The 20,341-nt window shown below is 41.4% G+C and overlaps 1 protein-coding gene across 4 annotated transcripts in view; it reads right to left on the bottom strand.

Moving 5' to 3' along the window:
* The window catches only part of ADAMTSL1 (ADAMTS like 1), a 443,211-nt gene that overhangs the window by 77,968 nt on the left and 344,902 nt on the right, over positions 1-20,341 (bottom strand). For all 4 annotated transcript variants that reach the window (XM_063696342.1, XM_055351516.2, XM_063696343.1 and 1 more), the window contains 3 exons: positions 17,406-17,534; positions 8,198-8,377; positions 4,683-4,817 (listed from right to left, as the gene is read on the bottom strand). In XM_063696342.1, the coding sequence (XP_063552412.1) occupies positions 4,683-4,817; positions 8,198-8,377; positions 17,406-17,534 (444 nt within the window). The remainder of the gene's footprint in view (positions 1-4,682; positions 4,818-8,197; positions 8,378-17,405; positions 17,535-20,341) is intronic.

A 20,341-nucleotide genomic window follows, 5' to 3' on the forward strand; every position in this document is an offset into this window, starting at 1 on the left:
CAAACCTGCACATGCACCCATGAACTTAAAAGTTAAAAAACAAAACAGAGAAATATCAAAAAACGATCAAAGGACTTGAATAGGCAATTCATAAATGAATATAAATGACTGATAAACATAATAAAAGCAAAATTATAAATGTATTTATGCCATTTTTCATATTGTATTTTATACTATTGTATATTCACCAATTAAAATAGTAAATGTAAAAACTCTTGGTCATATGTAGTCTTGGCAACATTTTGGGGAAATAGGAACTCTCGTACAGTGCTGGTGGGCATATAAAATCGGTAAAACTTTGTTGGAGGGCAATTTGACAATATACAACAAAAATCTAAAACATTCAATGCTTTTGACACAACAATTTCCCTTCTAGGAATTGATCATAAGTAAATAGGCATGCACACAAGAACTTAGAAATAAAAATATTCATCAAATCTATTTTTGATGTAATAGGAAAATATTATAAAGAACCTAAAAGATCAATATTAGAGAATTTGTTGAATAAGATATAGTATGTAGAATAAGATATGAATCTATATATCTTACAGAATAAGATATAAATCTATATATCTTACAGAATAAGATATAAATCTATATATCTTACAGAATAAGATATAAATCTATATATCTTATAGAATAAGATATAAATCTATATATCTTATAGAATAAGATAAATCTTTATATCTTATAGAATAAGATATAAATCTTTATATCTTATAGAATAAGATATAAATCTTTATATCTTATTCTATATCTATATATCTTATAGAATAAGATATAAAATGAAATTGTAGAAGACTATTTAGAGACATGGAAAGCTGTCTGTTACATACCAGTAAGTGAAAAAAGTTATGATCAATATATAGAGTATATTTCATTTTAGGCAAAAGATATGAATAATATGCACATTAATGTCTAGGAAGAAGGTATTTGAACGAATTATCTTTGAGTTAGGTAATTATAGATAATTTTCATTGTTTTCCTTCTGCTTCTCTGTCTAATTCATTTTTCTACAATGAAGATGTATTGCTTATAATAAAAACTCCAATAAAAGTTATTTTTCAAAAAATATCAATGCTAATGCCCTATAAATGATACTGTGAGAAATATTAGTCTTGGGTCTTAGTGGCCAAAAAAAATATTTAGCGAAAGTCTGCAAAAAGGTTTTGGTGCTGCAGGGAGGCCTGAAATGCTGCTGCTCTATAATTGGAGCCCTGTGGGGTACTGCTTGGGTCTGGACCACCAAAAAGTGATGGCATGACCACCAGCCTTGCCCTCCAGAACAGCTGGCACAGTTTTGGCCTTCCTGCAAAAAGAATAGCTGCAAACAAGGATAGAAAAAAAATTAGCACCTGTTTTGCCTGGGACAATGGGTCCAGTTAGGTTGGGTCCACTTGGCATGGCCGAGCCTCTACTGGGCATTTCTATGTCTAAGCCATATGGTCAAGAGTGTGAGAGCAACAAGCACTTGCTCGTCCCAAGGTTTCATTTTTATAGTTATGGAAAAGTGAGGCCCAGGTGGGCCTGTGCACGTGTTGCTCAGGCAACATTTCTTTTGGAGAGTTGTAGCAGTGGCTTGAGGTGAAATCAATACCAGGGTGTCTGATAACTAAAATAGCCAGTTCTGGAATAGTCTCACCTACTGGGGATCTCAACACTCCAGACTTAATGAAGAAGAATGAGCTCTGACACATGGCTTAAAAAACTCCAACTCTCCTTTCTCCCCTTACTGCTGGGAAACATGAAAATCAGGGTCTATGAGTTACTGTTCCTGTGCCACAGAACCATGAAGTTCTGTAAGGCTGTTACAGCCAGCTGACCTCATACATAGAGGAAACATACAGTGGCTGGCATCTCACCACTCACTGGCTACAATAGGGCTGGTGAATGGCTTTCATCCTGTATATATCAACTACCACCAGGCTTGGTAAGAACATTAAAATGAATTCCAAGGCAGTGCCTGGGCTGAGTGAAAAAGAATGTCATGACTGACTAGGGATGTCTTGGCTGTGGGAGGAGTGATTAACAGTATTTTTGCCATGTATTTCCACCTTGGTCTAGAATATCTGTTATCCTCAAAATAGGGTTTCTTCATTAAATCTCTCCCACTATCGATTATTCCTACAGAATATCAGATTAATTCTTCTCATACATTACTTTTAGTATGTCATTCTCCTATTTAAAAACCCTCGAAAGATTTGTTCCCGTTCCCCAGGTAGTACATCTACTTCCTTTGTTTTATATTCATGGCTTCCACAGCTTGATGTTAATTTCTCAGCAACCCTACACAAAACCTCCTCTCCAGCCTCCCTGGCTTATTTCTCATACCCAGAGCGCACACTGTGGTCTGAAAGGGTCACCTATAGGAGTCAGGGATGGGAGCCTGTCCAGATGGGAGCAACTGGACTAAGACCAGGATGAGGTACTAGTTGGGGAAGTTCAGGATGGATGGAGGGCATTAGGATTGTTGGGGTGAGGGTCTGAGCCAAATCTGAATGGACAAGCTGTGGCTGAGGCTTGTTCGTTTTGATGGCCTAGCTTCTATCCCAGTTTAGCTGCCTGTCATCAGTCTTAAAGCAATGGTGTTTTACAGTTGTTTCTGAACAGACATCTGATACATATCTTGCACATTTTTCATCTTGGGGCTCATGGAATCTTCCTCACCTTGAGTGCCCATTTCTCTTCCTTTCTGCCTATTTGAATCCCACCCATTCTGCAGTGCTCAGCTCCAAAGCATCATAATGAGGCTCTGTCTGTCTCAACCTACTTCTCAGAGTCCTGATACTTGACATCATTTTCTCATTCATCTCCACAATTCCATGTGAGTCTCCTAGTTCTATAGTGCTGGCGTGACATTGACATTCACCATTCAAGTTCATTTGGTCCAGGCAGTTACATTCAGGGACTTTATGAATACTGACTCACTGTCTCATTCAAATGGAGCAGTCTGGATGTGGACTGGGATTTTGAGGTGTCTCTTAACTGCTGGATTTAAATACCAGCCTAAGGTAACAAAGCACCATAAACTAGCAATGGAATGTGGCAACATAAAGTACAATAAATTCTTATTGCCCATGGCTAAAATGAAACAAAATATTATTCCAGAATAAGGGAGAATGAAAGTAAAGCTATCATGAAAAAATATGAACAGGCTAACTTTTCCAGCATGCTAAATGGCACCTGAGTGACCCAAAAGAGTTATTTAACTTGAAAATAAACAATTGCTGCCACCCTGCTTGTGACCAGGCTGTGATGAACAGTTATGAGAGTTTCTCATAGTGATTCTAAAATAAAGAAGTTCACAATGCACATTTCACTGGGAGTAAGTTTACTATTTGTAAGCCAAAGGCAATATGCAATATGAAGCATCTATTAATTCTGATCAACATGATACAGAAAAACTCAGTGCCAAACTTGTATAAATAACGGGCAAACTTGTATAAGTAACAGGGCTACTTGTTACTTTCCCTGTGTCTTATTTTTACTCAAGTCAAAAATAGAGAAATCAGATTTTTCCATATGCTGATAAGCTATGAAGATTCTTTGCAAGTTTCAGATGAAAACGAAAATTGAACGTCATCTTTCTGTGCTCTAATCCTAAAGATACCAGGCCCCTGTGGCCATGTTGATAAGTCATCACCAATACGACTGGGAACCCACTGGCCTCCTGTTCCTTGCTAGTTGGTGGGTAAAAGAATACAGAAGCTTTAAACTTTGAGCCACAGGAATAATTCTAGCTATTATTGTCAACATTTGGGATCACACAGAGTTAGTATGAAGATTTTTCCCACTTTGTAGGCTTTGGCTTTTTGTTTTATTTTAAAGAGGAGTTTTAGATCTTAGGTTCACAGCACAAGAGGAAGGTACAGAAACTTCTCATATATTCCCTGTCCCTGCACATGTGTAGGCCTATTTCCCCACACCCCCACCAGGCCTTTTGAAGGCAGAAGAATTCTTCTCTTCCACCTTCTCCGTCTCCAGAGGTCATGTGTGAAGGTTTTTCTGGCATCTTCATGATTCTGGTGTGGGGGCCCAGGACTTGAATGCCCTCGTACAACTCCTTGCTACCAGAGGGCACTACCCATGTGGGAAATAACTTGGTGAAGGTTTCCAACACTAGATGACAGGGAGGTTGTACTTAGTGAAATTAATTCAGCACTTGCCTTGAGGAGTCTATCTGGGTTGGCTTTAGGCTATATCTACAGAAAGCTGGTCTAAAGTGTATAGTCTTCCTTTTGGAGGGCGTTGATATTTGACCTTCTCCTCGAAAGTTGATTATTGCTGTAGTTTAGGTGGGAGGGGATCATGGAGGAGTACTGGGGAATGGTTAGCAAGAGGAGAGGAGATATAGGAGCTGTTCTTTACTGCTGTAACTTTCTCAAAGTTTCAAGAGTCAATGTGATTGAGAGGATCTGGACTATGGCATCAACCCAAGAGGATTCAGAAAGGAGCCATGTTGGAATCTAGACAAGCCACAGAGTCCAGACTAACAATTGCATTCACCTCATATGGAAAGTCAGCCAAGTTTCCACTGGTGAGTCTGGATTCTGTAGGCAATTTAGTGATTTCCTGTTGGCCACCCCCCACTGCTGCCTCCTTCCCACCTGCAAGCAGTCACCCATCCATAAATCCTGTCCAGTCCTGGATTTCTGCCCAATGTTTCCAAGGGTTAGACTCACCAAGGAGAGCAGAATTCCCAGGATCCAGGACCAGCTGTGTTCCCAGAGGAGACGTCAGCACTGAAGGAAGGTTCGGTCCAGTGGCAGCGAGCAAGGCCCTGATGTCTTCCAACTGTGTGGGGACTTGGGGGGGATCTGTGAGAAGGCAGAGGGTGGATCAGGCAGGTTAAAGCACAAGGCTGTGTCAAGGGAAGAGGAAGAGGTGGGTATGCATGTGTGTGCACATGTATGTGTATATGTAAGATAGGCATTACTACTGTTGCCTTTTAACATTATTTTTCCTATAGAGGAGTCCCTGTCAAGGTGAGTCTGAATTTCAAACTTAATACAGGTATTTGATGCCTGAAATAATAAGGTCAGTAAGAAGAAGCAGGCATACCAAGTTCAGGGGTTTCTCACTTTAGATCACTGGGTACCTACACATTTGTAGATAAGTTAAACTATATCATAAAGACACTTTTTTAAAAAAGTGAATTTTAGCATTTACTATGCCAAGTTCTGTGCTAAATACATTTCAGTCCATTTTTCATTTAGCTCTAGTAACAGTCTTTAGAATGAGGCACTCTGTTATTGTCCGCACAGATAAACACCACGGGAATTTCTTATTTAAAAGGACCCTTTTCTATGAAGCAAAAGATGCAGTTGTGAAGTTGGTGAGTTAATTTGCTTTGTGGTTTGGATTTTTATGCATAAGTAGGACCTAGATAAAGCAGGGAGGAGAATGTTGCTATGCGATGCTTCATCATTCAGAATCTTACAAGGAATCAGCGCTAAAGTCATCAGAGTTCCCAGTTAATGCTAAAAGTGACTAAAATGGGAAATATATAGCGGCTTATCATTTCTGCTGGACAAATAAAGAGCCAAGAACCTGCTGAACTTAGTGGTGGGATGATCCCAGATTCTCTTGGAAAAGCAGCAGATCCCTTTTCCCCTCTTCCTGCATCTCCTGAGGAACTGCAATTTACACTCCCAAGGCCAGCTCCCACCTTTTTCTCCAGAGCACTTGTTGGAATGGAAGCAGCAGCCCAGGAGTATTGCTCTTGAAATGGATGGTCATTTCAACAGCATTCTGCAACAGCCCTACTACGTGCCTGGCACCTTGTAAGGCACTTGTTAGGGCTGGTGAATTAATAAGTCATGATGGTGCCTGAGTCTACTTGAAAAACACACCTTCAGTCTTTCTGTCTGACTGACAAAGACCATTGTATAGAGAAAACAATGATGAACTTGAAATTACGTATGTGTGTGTGTGTATATATGTATACACACACACACACACACACACACACATATATATATATATATATATATATATATATATAATATACTTTAAAAAGAATCCTTTTCATATGGCATAGAGAAAAACATCATGCCTGGGTTCAGGAACCCTCAGTTTGAGCCATGGCTCTGTCATTCACTAATTAGGTCATTTAAGTCCTCAGAGCCTTAGTTTTCTCATCTACAAAATGAGGTTCCTTTCTAAGATCTCTTTCTACTCTGGAATACCATGATTTTAGGAATTGATGGTGGCAGTTTACTCAAAGCATCTCTCTTTCTCTCCTCCTCAATACTTCCTCTTGAAACTCATGAAACCTTTGCTTATTTACTAAGAGCAAAAAGGGGAGGGTACTTTCCATCTTCAAAACAATCAGCTCTTGTTGGCCCCTCCTAATGTCCTTACAGCGTTGACAGTAATTTTCCTTTTCAGTGCATGTCCATTTGCTCTTCCCAGGAAAACTGTAAATTCTCCAGGGGTGGAGGCCACCACTTATATTTCTCCTAAAACTCTACCAGTGTCCAGGTGACATGGAACTTAATGTCAGCAACATAAAATGGCAACACTTAATGAATATCTGTCCAATGGACTATATGAATACATGGATGAAAGTCTGCCTTACTACACTTCAAGTCCTCATAGCACAGGTTAAGTCACAGAACTTGGGGTGAAATCTCAGTTTCATCCACAAAATGCCCCCTTTAAAAATTAAGCTACATTTTTGCAGATTAAATGAGACATTGCTTTGATGTTCATAAAGTACCTACTAAAAGCTAACAAGCTTTCCTTAATAAACCAAGAACTGTGATCAAGAAAAGCCTTAAACTTAAGAGTCTTGACAGTGATTTTTTTCCCCATTAAGTTTGATGAAAATGGGGAAGATGTTTTGCTCTTCGAACACCATGTTCACTGCTACACTGTATTAGAGTTGGAATGCAGTAAGCACCTGCCTACAGAACATACACACTTCATTGGCAAAGCCACAGTAGCAGCCATACATCTTAGACTTTCATCTCTGTTGGCAGAGACAACAAGGAAGGATTATTAGGGAGAAAAATCTCATTGGTAAGCACCGTAACTCAGTGTGGGGCAATATTCCCTGGGCTCTGGGCTCCAGACTAGCAGCTCAGCTGGATGAAACCCAGTGCAAAACAAATAACATCTTTCTCTGAGCCAGTTTTCTGTGGCTTCTTAAGATGGCTGGAAGTTTATGCAGCCACCAGTGAGATGAAAACCTGTTTGGGCCTCTCTGAAATCTGAGTGGGCAGGGTCTAGAAGGACCTATGTGTTGGTGTATCTTCAACTCTGGGTGTGAAAACAGAAGTGTAAAGTTTAAATATTTTTCCCTGAGGAAGTCTGTAATGTATGTTTATGTATGTATGTGTGGCATGAATTATTACTTCTTACATCTTTCCCTTTTTTCCTTAGAATGACAGCTTTCTCTAGGTGAGAAAGAGCATAATTAGAGCATAAGTGCTCTAATAATTGCTCTTTTTTTTGAGAAAGCCAAAAAAAAGTTTTTTTTTGTTTGTTTTTGTTTTTTAACTTTATCTCCCTAGCACCCAGACTCAGTGGGGAAGAACAGCAGGGTATCCCTAGTCCAGGGGGCAAAAACGGTTATAGCTTGCAACATGGCTGAGTCCAGAACTGGGCAATAATCAGATGGTGGATGGTGTCCCAGCAATTATTTTTAAGCTCCCATTTTATACCAGGAGCCATGCCAGAGTCTTTAATCGGGTTCTTATGTTTAGGGGTACATGTGGAGACTTTAGATGGACCGGACCATAAGCTTCCTAGAATTACATGAAAAATATTACATGTATGAATTTTTCTAGAAGGAGGAATCCATAGTTTTTATCTGATTCTCAAAGAAGTCCTTAATGCAGGAAGAGTTAAGGACAATTGTTTTAATTAGGTTATCTCTGTTTGAGATACCTGTTCTGCCCTTGCAATCCTCCTGTCTGGAGTCTCCGCATAGAGACCAGTATCTAAGGCTTAGCAGAGTGAAGTAACTTGCCCAATGCCAGGCAGTTAGTAAATGGAAGAGCCAAGGTTCAAGCTCTCGTTTGGGCTCAAAGTTTGTGTTCTGTCAAAAGGCCCTAAATTGGGAAGAAGTGAAGGGATATCAATTTTACCTTTTATGTCCTTAATTGGATTAGGGCACAAAGGAGGTAGAGGGTGGGTTAGATAGTCACTCCCAACAGGGTGCAGCAGAGGCAGCCAGCTTTGAAGTGTTTACCTAGGATCAGCAGCTGGGTGCTCTCAGTCAGCTCTCCATGAAGATTGGCCGCCCTGCAGGAGTACAGGCCCTGATCCGAGGAGGACACGTTTGTGAGCAGCAAGGAGCCTTCGTGCAGATGGTGGGGGGAGCCCAGTTTGCTTTTATTCCTGAACCAAGTGACTTCAGCTTCAGGCACTCCTAGGAAGAAAAAAAAAAAAAAACCCCACTCATCAGTCAAACACATTCAGGTGAGCCCAGAGGCATTTATAGCTTCTTGAATCCCCCTCCCCAGGGGCTGCTCTACAGGGACATCTTCTACCAGGCTTTGGCCAGACTAAATAATGCCCAGAGCCTGGTAGGATAAGGATATAGACTTCAGGGTGACCAAAGAATCAGAATAAATGTTGATACAAGATAAACATCTCAGTTGTCTCCAGATCGTTTGCCTTTTAAACTTACAGTGATGAGGCAGGAAGAGGGAGGCCAGTACAAAGAGGAGGAAACAGGCAGCTGGCAGGGGGGGCTTGCCAAGGTGGAAGGAGAGTACCCAAATTCTTTGGAGAAAATGTATTTGAAAAACATGAGAACCAAATGTATACACCAGTGAAAATGAAACTACATGAAATAAACATAATGTTGAGTAAGAGATGCCAGACACAAGAGTACATACTGTATAATTTCCTTTCCGTAAGTAAAAAAAAAAAAAACCTGGTAACATTGATCTATGCTGTTAGTAGTCAGTGGAATGAATGGGGAGGGGTTGTGACTGAGAAATGGGACAAGTGGCTTGGCCACTGGCGATGCTCTGTGTCTTGACCTGAGGCTGGTCTGGTGGGGAGTGTTCACTTGGTACCTTTATGATACATGTACTTTTCTGTATAGATATATTTTAATAAAAAGTGCAAAGCTATACAACGTTAAAATATATGTATGAACTAGACAAATGGAAGCTGCTAGATTGTTACCAGAGTTGACACTCTTATGTAGAAAACATGCTTGTATTTTTGAAAGCCTGCATATCTTCTCAGAGCAAGAGAACATGAAATGGTAGTATCAGTAGAACCACAGGAAAAGGACAGAAGGAAAGTGCTCAACTCTTTCCACAATCCAAGTTTATTTTCTGTGAGAGAGTTGGGATGGGGAGATCATCTGCTGACCTGGGATGGGCTCTCTCTTTGGAAGCCAGGGTCTGTGCTCTAGGGACCCCATGAATTCCTCAGGAAGTTTCCTTGTTGTTGACATGCTGGAAAACAGGCCCTGAGAGTTTAGGATGAGCCTTCCTAGATGCTGTTTTAGGAGGATCCTATAGGAGGCTGGGCTCTGAGTATGTTGAGAGACTGAAAGTCTGTGGCACAGATTCACAGGTCTCTAGGGAGCAGAAAGCACCCTCCCCTACACAACTCATCCTGCTGACCCAGCTCACACAGTTTATTTATAGAACTCACTGGCATGTATCCAGGGCATGCTTAAAGTGTAAAGTCCTGGCTGGGCATGATGGCTCATGCCTGTAATCCCAGCACTTCGGGAGGCCGAGGCAGACAGATCACAAGGTCAGGAGTTTGAGACCAATCTGACCAACATGGTGAAACCCTGTCTCTACTAAAAATACAAAAATTAGCCAGGCATGGTGGTGGGCACCTGTAATCCCAGCTACTCAGGAGGCTGAGGCAGGAGAATCACTTGAACTTGGGAGGCAGAGGTTGCAGTGAGCCGAGATCACCTCACTGCACTCCAGCCTGGGTGACAGAGCAAGACTCTGTCTCAAAAAAAAAAAAAAAAAAAAAAAGGGTCAAGTCCCGGGAAATGGGGTCAAAGCCAAGAATGGCCAAGGAGCCAGACCTTTAGTCTAGTGGTCTAGTGTTTTCCCTGAGCTGGGGCTGGTTTTTGCCTTTGGGGCAAGGGCAGTTTGCCCTTAATGGCTAGCCTTCTGTTGAGAATGCAGAGTCTTCAAGGAGTTGCCTGCGTATCTGTTACGTGTCCTTGAAATTGGCTAGAGAAAGAGAGGCAGGGCTACCGAAAGTGGGTGGAGACTTGGATACCACAGCCTTGTCACATCAGAGAGAGGCACACACTAATCTGGCTCTAATAGTAGGATACTTGATGCTCAAGTGCGTAAGAGGGGCCAGGTTGGCATCATCTCTAAAGATACCTGGAGAAGAGACACAGGTGAGGGGTGGAACAGCTGATTTTTCATTGCAGCACCACTAGGGAGAGCAAGAGCATCATGATGCCTGTCCATGCCAGCTTGGACTTTGGACCCTGAGCTTAGTTTTTTTCCCATTTAAAAAAAAAAAAAAAATCCACGGCATTTAGGAGAAAGTCTCAGAAGTAAATTGAAGAAATGCACTCTTAGCTATTTTTCTTCTGAAAGAACAAGGAAAAATGAGTTCCTGCAAACCCTTTTCTTTTCCTTTCTTCTTTTCCTTCCCCTTCCTTCCTTCCTTTTCTTTCTTATTGAGATGGAGTCTTGCTCTGTCACCTAGGCTGGAGTGCAGTGGCATGATCTCGGCTCACTGCAGCCTCTGCCTCCTGGGTTCCAGCGATTCTCCTGTCTCAGCCTCCCAAGTTAGCTGGAATTACAGGTGTGCACCACCACGCCCAGCTAATTTTTGTATTTTTAGTGGAGACAGGGTTTCGCCATGTTGGCCAGGCTGGCCTCGAACTCCTGACCTCAGATGATCCACCTGCCTTGGCCTTCCAAAGTGTTGGGATTACAGGCACGAGCCACCATGCCGGCCCTGCAAACCATTTTCTACCATTATTCATCCTCTTTCCCTCACATTGCTCACATGCAGCACTTACTGCCTGCATCTTCCTTTGAGGAGGGCTGTGGGCAGCAAACACAAAGACTCAGGGGGAGAGAAAATGAGAGTAAGAGTGACAGAGGGGAGGAGGGAGGGTGGAACAGAGGGAGAAGGGAGAGAACCCAGGGATGGAGACAGACCTGGGAGCTATTTCTCACTCCCCCAGGAATGGCTTACAAGCTTCTTCCATTCCCTTGATGTCTGTCTATCTCATGCCGCTCTAAAATTGTGCTTGTTTGAGAGGACAGGACTGGACATAAACCAAAAGGGCTGAATTCCTCTGGTGACAGCAGGGGGCTTCATGGGAGAAATGGAAACGTTCAGAATAGCAGGGTGGAGGAAGAAACCTCCAGTTTCTGTAAACCTGGAACCACGGACCTGACAGCAGTCCCAAGGGAAGAGAAATTAAGTGGGAATCATTCTTTAATCTACTGGCAAACCTCTCTCAGATTCATTCAAACACAGATCTGCATTATGAGTTTGCCGATGTAGGTATTGTTACTGGTGCCACATTTTGAGGACTTCCTGCCTGGAACGGTGGGCCTTAGGTGGAGAACGATATTACGAAGACACCTTGGAGTGACAGCCAGTCCTTCCATAACTGGCTCTGACATTACGCATGTAGAATGAGGAAATAGAAAACAATAATTGAGGTGTTATAAAGTTTTTTTTTTCTTTTTCTCTCAGGAGATGACAACGATGCTTTAAAAAACTTCACCAGCCCTTGAATGTTCCACAGAGTCCCTTGAAAAGGTAGTGATACACATGCCTAATACTGATGTTCAGAATACCTCAACCTCGGAGTGTACTGAGCCATGCAAACGTATCCTGAGTGTGTGTTAAAGGGAGAAATAACACTGAACATTTGCTATAAGTCAAACATTTTATAAACACAACCACTTATTTTTCACAATGATCCTGTGAAGCAGGTACTATTTAATAACTCCATTTTATGAGAAAAAGGGTCTCATAGAGATTAAGAAATCTGCCTAAGGGTCACATTTGTTTGGATGCCTGAACGATTACATCATTACATCAGAACAGAGTTTCTGTTCCCCCCAGTTCCCTACCCTACAGCCAATCAGTAACCCACCAGTGCCAGGGTGGGGATTCAAACTGAGATACCTTTAATGCCAACAGTCCCCATCTTAACAAGTGTACACTGCCTGCCATTATACTAGCCTGACTCTTGAGAGAAAATCTGAACTGCTGCTTTACTATTTCTGAACTGTCAAAGGCTTAATTCCTTTCTACTTTCAGAATTAATGTTTCTGCTGTGGTTGTAAAACCAAGGTGTTGTCAGGAGAGAGGTTCCAGAATCCATGTGTTCTGGCTTTTTAGCTCTTTCTTGTTGAGAAGCTTGGTCAGGTTGCGGGAGATGATCTTTTCTAGCCTGCTGTAGTGTGACAGCAAATGCCACAAAAACAAGCACCTGGAAATGACAGAAAATATGCTGTACCACAGAACAAAATCCAAAAGCTATATTGTTGTGGACCAGCTACTTGGATAGGCTCCACATGCTAACCTCCCTGGTATTATTTGTATCTTAAAACAGAGAAGGAAAAGAACCCATGTTTGCATTTTCCCCTGTGGTGTATCTTTTCAACAGCCCCATGCTCTCCCTGCTGCTTGAAAGGATCAGTAAAAGAGCTTAGTCATAATGGGTGGTAACTTGATATGATTACAAGGTCCAGTGCCTTCGATGTCCATGGAGCTGCCAGGTAGGGTGATGCTAAAATATTCTTTTTAAAAAAGTCCCAGACAGGGTATTCTTGTTAACTGGATCCCTTATTACATTTGGAAGGCTGCCTGCACCATGGTGGTGTGTCAACATCTCAAGGTGGGGTTTCCACTCAAAGGTGCACCTTTACATGGGAAATTCTAGAAGCTTCCTAGGAGGTGTGGAGGTAGGGTGGCTTAGGGAAAGAAAAGAGAAAGGATACAGTAACTCAACTGTCAGTCTTGTCAATTATTCTAAAAAACCAAGGCAGTCTGGAAAGAAGGTTTCCAGCCTTCCACGTTTCTCCATACTGACTGTGGCAGACAATGATAGCTGTTCACAAAACCAGTTTCCCTCTTTTTCCTGAGTACCCAGTGAGCCTACCTTCCCCAGCATCCTTTGTAGTTGTGCGTGGCCATGTGACTAAAGGAATGTGAAAAGTCTTAATGTATGCTCCTTCCAGGTGTGGCCCTTAAAAGCCTTCTCAACCATCCCCCATATTCTGTTTTCCCCTCTCCTGGTTGATAGGATAGAGGTAACCCCTACGGAGACCTTGGAAGGCATGTGTTCCAGATGTCAGACCCACCAGCATCCTGTGACCCTGAATGACACTGTGGGGGCAGATCCTCTCCAGATGACCAGGTGTACTCTTTGGGCTCTTAGATAAGCAAAAATAAACCTTCTATTGTATTTGAGCCATTATACATTTGGGGGTCTACTTAATACCAGAGTCTAATCTATCCTAATGCACCACCCATCACTGACTCTTCAACTATTTCTGCATCCTTAGTCCTGCTGATTTTATCTCCTAAGTAAGTCCTTCAAATACTTCCTTTGCTTTTAGGAGAAAAACCTAAACTGTACCATAATCTATGAGAATATGTAAGATCTAGCCCCTGCCTACCCACACCTCCTCAGCCTCATATGCTACTTTCTTCTCTGCTCTTGATATTATAGCCACACCACCAGCCAGGTTTTACTTCTTTAAATGCAGCATGCTCTTTTCTACCTCAGGCCCTTTGCACATTCTGTTCCCATTTACTGAAACACTGCTTCTTCCCCTGATCCTTTATTGCCGACTCAGTTTTCTGACCTCTTCAGAGAACAAATAGAGAACAAGCATGGGAGTGATACAGTGAATTAGGTCACTTTTCAAGAAAAAGCCTGTCATACTCATTGCCTAATGCTGTTGATGCTTCAGGATTGGGAAAAATGTGAGGCTGCATTTTATAAGCTGAAAGCACATGTATGCAAAAAGTTGTTTAATGAAAAATTGCTAACAATTCAAACATGTGAGTCAGTCTAGGTAAATTACATAATATTCTTAACATAGGCTATTATGTAGCCATTAAAATTATGCTTATGACACAGACAAATGTTTATTACTGAGAGGAAATAAAGCAGGATAAAAGGGAATCATTAAGGAAATTAGTAAAATGTCAGCTGTGGTTGAGTTTGGAGAGAACGACTTTGAACAAGCTGTTTTCTTTCCTTTTTGGCCTCTTAAATTTTTCTGTGTTTTCTAAAATTTCTTTAATACTCTAATATTTTATAATAAGAAAACAACAACCGTATCTACATATCGCATTGTATTATCATTACGTATTTCATAACTTTTCTCCTTCCCAGACTGTGAGCTTCCTGAAAATTGTATCTTGTTTATCTGTGGCTCCTTGGATTAGGAGAAATTTGATCTAACCTGGATTAAATACTCCATAAAAAACTGCTAAATGAATAACATGAATGAATTTGACATAAAATACTGCTTTAAGCAGGCCCTTATGGAGTCCCACTTCCCTGTCTATTACGAGAATCTGGGTTGCAAATTCTCAAGCTAGAGTATTAGCTACTGGCAGTGTTATTGGTGCTTAGAGAATCCCACCTAACCAATCAGGAGGTCACTAAGCTGCCTGACTAGGAATCGGATAGAGGTGACCAAGAGTAAGGAAAGAGCCTTAAGAGCCGCTTATAGCAGCAAAGTAAAAGTAATCCTCTGCCATTTGGCATTCAGCATTATAGCTGTCAGTATTTTAACTGGAGACTAAGCTCACAGATGATTTCCTTGTCCAGCAAATTCACTGTGTAATTATAAGCAGGCTCTTTCCCACCTACTTTGAATGAGTATCTTGTTTAACAAAAGGAATAAGGACAAATATACAAATATTTATTTTAGTTAATCAGCATTAATACAGATGGCTTTATGGATAAAAACAAAAATGAAGACTGCAATGTCATAGCCAGGGAAAACTAGGTATATCAGGTTCTCACTATAAGGTTATCAAGTGAGCCTCTGGATGAAGTCCCAGAGAGAGGGCCCTAGGCGGCACGAAAGAGTGGCCAAAGCTCGTTTTAATGTCTTAGGCTCCCCAACGTAAATACTTCCTCAACCAGATTCTGGTTCTCTCAGTCTCCTTTACATGCCCATTTCCTTGTTTTGCTGCACTTTCCTCCCCTACTTTTTTTTTTTTTTTTTTTTTTTTTTTTTTTTTTTTTGAGGCAGAGTCTTGCTCTATTGCCCAGGCTGGAGTGCAGTGGTTCGATCTCGGCTCACTGCAATCTCTGTTTCCTAGGTTCAAATGACTCTCATGCCTCAGCCTCCTGAGTAGCTGTGATTACAGGCACTTGCCACCATGCCTGGCTAATTTTTGTAATTTTAGTAGAGATAGGGTTTCACCATGTTGGCCAGGCTGGTCTCAAACTCCTGACCTCAGGTGATCCACCCACCTTGGCCCCTCAAAGTGCTGTGATTACAGGTGTGAGTCCCCATGCCCGGCCCCTCCTCTATTCTTTTACTCCTACCAGTTCCACCTCTCAAGAAGATACACAATGTGGTCCATCATATCACCAGTGTTTCATTGCCAAAGCATGTGTCCATAGTGATCAGGTGTGTGTTGAGGGGTGATGGTTCTGCTGAAAGGGCTCTACTGGCACCACCATTAATCCCTGCACAGAGGGGTAGCTCATTCATGCCAATCCCTGTCAGGGGTTTTGTCTTACTCCCTATCTAGGAGTACAGGGGCTGAAGGGACTTGGTTCTAGATTTCACTGATGAGGCTGGAAAGGAAGCATCACAAAGGCCATGAGAAGCTTTACAAAGGCAAAGCTAATGCACATTTACAAAGATAGATTTATATTTCAGATATCCTAATTTTTTTTTTTGAGATAGGGTCTCACTCTGTCACCCAGGCTGGAGTGCTGTGGCATGCCCTGCAGCCTTAACCTCTGGGCTCAAATGATCCTCCCATCTCAGCCTCCCTCAGCTGAGACTACAGGCATGCACCACCACACATGGCTAATTTTTGTATTTTTTTGTAGAGACAAGGTTTTGCCATGTTGCCTAGGCTGGTCTTCAACTCCAGGGCTCAAGTAATCCAACCACCTCAGCTTCCCAAAGTGCTGAGATTACAGGCGTGAGCCACCAGGTCTGGCCATATTTCAGATATCCTAAAGCTATCGGAATATTTCAGAGAAAATCAGACTTGGCTGTTATTTGGAAACAGTAAGCCCTAGGTTAAGATATTCCTCCTACTTACTCTAAAATGGGTTTTCATGTCTTATAAGTAACAAATTGAGGTAAACCTTCATATGATGAAGATCTAAGATGAAGAAGCCACCAAAGCATGGGGTGCCACTGCCTATCTACTCTGCAGACAGGGTATGATCGGGGAACCTGGGTTTGGTGTGGCCATGCCACTGTGGGGTATATCTGATGAGGACAGCAATCAGAAGACTAGTTGCCCAATGGCACAAGAACCATTCATTTCTTCATCCCATTGTGGCAGTGAAACCCCTAGGGTACACATGACAAATGAGTGGTCTACAGGAAGGGAAAAATAGTAGCTGGGCCTCATTCTGCTGTATGTAGGTGTTTTCTGTCTTTTAACTGAAGGTAAATATTTTTATACAGAGCATATTACCACCCCCTATTGTCTACTACTCCTTGCTTCACTGTGCCTTCCTGGTCCCTGTTGACCTCTGAGTTTGCAAGGCCCACCTGAGGGCAATGCCTGTATCAGAACTCCACTGGCTATCTTCTCTAATAACTCCTGCCCACTTCTGATTCGAGCAAGCTCCACAATGCTGTTGGTCTTACCTCTTGCCATCTTTCTCATGTCCATCCAGTCCCTACCTTCCCATCCTCACTGCCCTGAGTTCAGGCCTCCATGGCTTCTCCTCTAAACTACAGTGATGGGTCTTACTTGGCCTTTCTGTCCTAGTATTTCCCTTCTTCAATCCATTTTCTTCAATGCTGGTGGCTTTGTCTTTTGGAAGCATGGCTCTTTAATGTCACTTCCCACCTGCATTTCTGCACTCTAGGCTCCACCCAGACTAAAGCTCACACTGTTCTCTCTACAGCCTAGAGGATTTTCTACTTGCATGAATTTATCACTCTCCTTTGTCCACTTGGAACTCCTTGCCCCCATCTTTGCATGTTCACATTCTATCTGTATGGAAGGCTAAGATTAAAGAAAAACATACACATAAAAAGATCAATTTTACCTATCTGTCCCAGTCAGAATTAATCTTTCTTCCTCTAAATTTCTGTAGCACTTTCTACTTTCAGAGCGACTGAGGTTCATGCTTTGGCTTTCCTACTAGCACTATATCCCTGAGAGTAGAATTTGTGTCTAATTTGTCTTTGTATCCCCAACCTAGCACAGGGCTCCATTAACGTGTGAACAAATGAACATGAATTTCTCACCTGCAACCTGGCAGTTAATTGTCACATTCACTCCTTGCACTGTTTTGATGGTGCTTCCTATATCGACTGTGACTGCAGGCTTCTCCGTGTTGATCACTGTAATTCGTGACGTTTTCACTAGTGGCTTTCCTGAAGATAAGAAAGAATATGAGACGTTACTTGGTAGTGACTGTGGAAATTGGGGCACTCCTTTGAAATATGGGCTAACCACCAATGCATGGCTGGTCTACCCAGACTTTTGCCACTAACTATGTTTTCTCTTGAAAAATTGCAAGCGCACAGTATAAAAGCATCTACCTACCTACCTACTGCAGTGTTGTCAGTAAAAGACCAAGAGTTGAAGAGTTTGAAGACAGAGCATGTTATACAAATTGAGATGATTTATGCATTCTAATCATTAAATTAACAAATAACCCTCGACATCATGTTTTACAGGGCCTTTTTTTTAAATTAAAGTTTTTCACTTTAAGGTAATTGTAGACTCACATGCAGTTATAAGAAATAATAGAGAGTGCTGGGTGCAGTGGCTCATGCCTGTAGTCCCAGCACTTTGGGAGGCTGAGGTGGGTCGATCACTTGAGGCCAGGAGTTTGAGACTAGCCTGGCCAACATGGTGAAATCCCGTCTCTACTAAAAATACAAAAATTAACCGGATATGGTGGCATGCACCTGTAATCCCAGCTACTTAGGAGGCTGAGGGATGAGAATCACTTGAACCTGGGAGGTGGAAGGTGCAATGAGCCAAGATCACACCACTGCACTCCAGGGTGAGACTCTGTCTCAAAAAAGAAATGATACAGAAAGAGAAATACTGCATTATCTCACTTATACGTAGAATCTAAAGAAGTTGATCTTATAGAAGTAGAGAGTAGCATAGCGGTTAACAGAGACTGGGGAAGGGAGTGGGGAGAGGAAGATAGTGAGAGTTTGGTCAAGAGGCACAAAGTTATAGTTACATAGGAGGAATAAGTTCTGGTATTATATTGCACAGTAGGGTGACTATGTGTATATTTCAAAATATCTAGGAGAAAGGATTTTGAATGTCCTGACCACAAAGAAATGATAAATGTAAGAAGTGATGGATATGCTAAATACCCTAATTTGATTTTTATACAATGTATACATGTATCCAAAAAAACACACTGTTCCCCATAAATATGTACAATTATTATGTGTCAATGAAAAAATTTTGAAAAGCATGATCCATAAAAAGAAAATTTGTCTTTCTGTGCCTGGCTTATTTCACTTAACATAATAACCTCCGGGTTTATCCATGTTGCTGCAAATAACAGGATTTCTTTTTTTCTCTCTCTCTCTTTTTTTTTTTTTTTTTTTTTGAGACAGGGTTGGTCTTGCTTTGGCATCCAGGCTGGAGGGCAGTGGTGTGATGTTGGCTCACTGCAGCCTCTGCCTCCCAAGCTCAAGTCATCCTTCCACCTAAGCCTCCTGGGTAGCTGAAACTACAGGTGTATACCATCACACCTGGATAGAATTTTTTTTTTGTATTTTTTGTATTTTTTTGTAGATACAGGGTTTCCCAGTGTTGCCCAGGCTAGTTTCAAACTCCTGGCTGGGCTCAAGCGATCCACCCACCTCGGCCTCTCAAAGGGCTGGGATTGTAGGCATGAGCCACCACGCCTGGCCTCATTCTTTTTTTTTTTTTAATGGTGGAAAAGTATTCCACTGTACATATATACCATATTTTTCTTTATCCATTCATCTGTTGATGGACACTTAGATTGATTCTATATCTTGGATATCGTGAATAGTGCTGCAGTAAATATTGGAGTGCAGATATCACTTTGATTACTGTTTTCATTTCCTTTGCATATATACCCAGGAGTAGGATTGCTGGATCATATGGTAGTTCTAGTTTTAATTTTTTGAGGAACATCTAAGCTGTTTTCCATAATGGCTATACTAATTTACATTCCCATTAACAATGTATAAGAATTCTCTCTTCTCCACATCTGCGCCAGTATTTGCTATTTTTTGTCTTTTTGATAGTACCCATTCTAATAGAGGTAAGGTGATATCACATTTTGGTTTTGGTTTACATTTCTCTGAAGATCAGTGATGTTGAGCATTTTTTCATATGCCTGTTGGCCATTTGTATGTCTTCTTTTGAGAAATGTCTATTCAGGTCTTTTGCCCTTATTAATTAACAAATTAAGTTAGGGGCACATATGCAGGGTTGTTACATAGGTAACCTTGTGTCATGGGGGTTTGTTGTACAGATTATTTCATCAGCCAGGTATTAAACCTAGTACTCAATAGTTATTTTTCATGATCCTCTCCCTCCTCCTGCCCTCCACCAGGCCCTAGCATCTGTTGTTTCCCTCTGTGTCCATGTGTTCTCATCATTTAGCTCCCAGTTATAGGTGAGAACATGCAGTATTTGGTTTTCTGTTCTTGCGTTAGTTTGCTAAGGGTAATGGCCTCCAGCTCCATCCATGTTCCTACAAAGAGTTTGATCCTGTTCTTTTTTATCTTTTGTCCATTTTTGAAAATTATTTTTTGTTGTTGTTGAGTTGTCGGAGTTCCTTACGTATTCTGAATATTAATCCCTTGCCAGATAAAGAGTTTGCAAATATTTTATCTCATTCTGTAGACTGTCTTTTTATTCTGTTGATTGTTTCCTTTGCTGTGCAGAAGCTTTTCAGTTTGATGTAACCAACAAGGACACAATAACAAAAAGGAAGCTACAGGCTAAGATCCCTGAAGAACATGTATATAAAAATCCTTAACAATATACTAGCAAACCAAATTCAACAGCACATTAAAAAGATTGTTCACCATGAAGAAGTTTCATCCTACAGACACAAGGATGGTTCAACACATGCAGATCAATAAATGTGATATATCACATGAACAGAATGAAGGACAAAAACTGTATGCTCAACATCACTAATCTTCAGGGAAATCCAAACCAAAAC

The sequence above is a fragment of the Gorilla gorilla genome, chromosome 13 (assembly GCF_029281585.2).
Source record: "Gorilla gorilla gorilla isolate KB3781 chromosome 13, NHGRI_mGorGor1-v2.1_pri, whole genome shotgun sequence".
Taxonomy (NCBI): domain Eukaryota; kingdom Metazoa; phylum Chordata; class Mammalia; order Primates; family Hominidae; genus Gorilla; species Gorilla gorilla.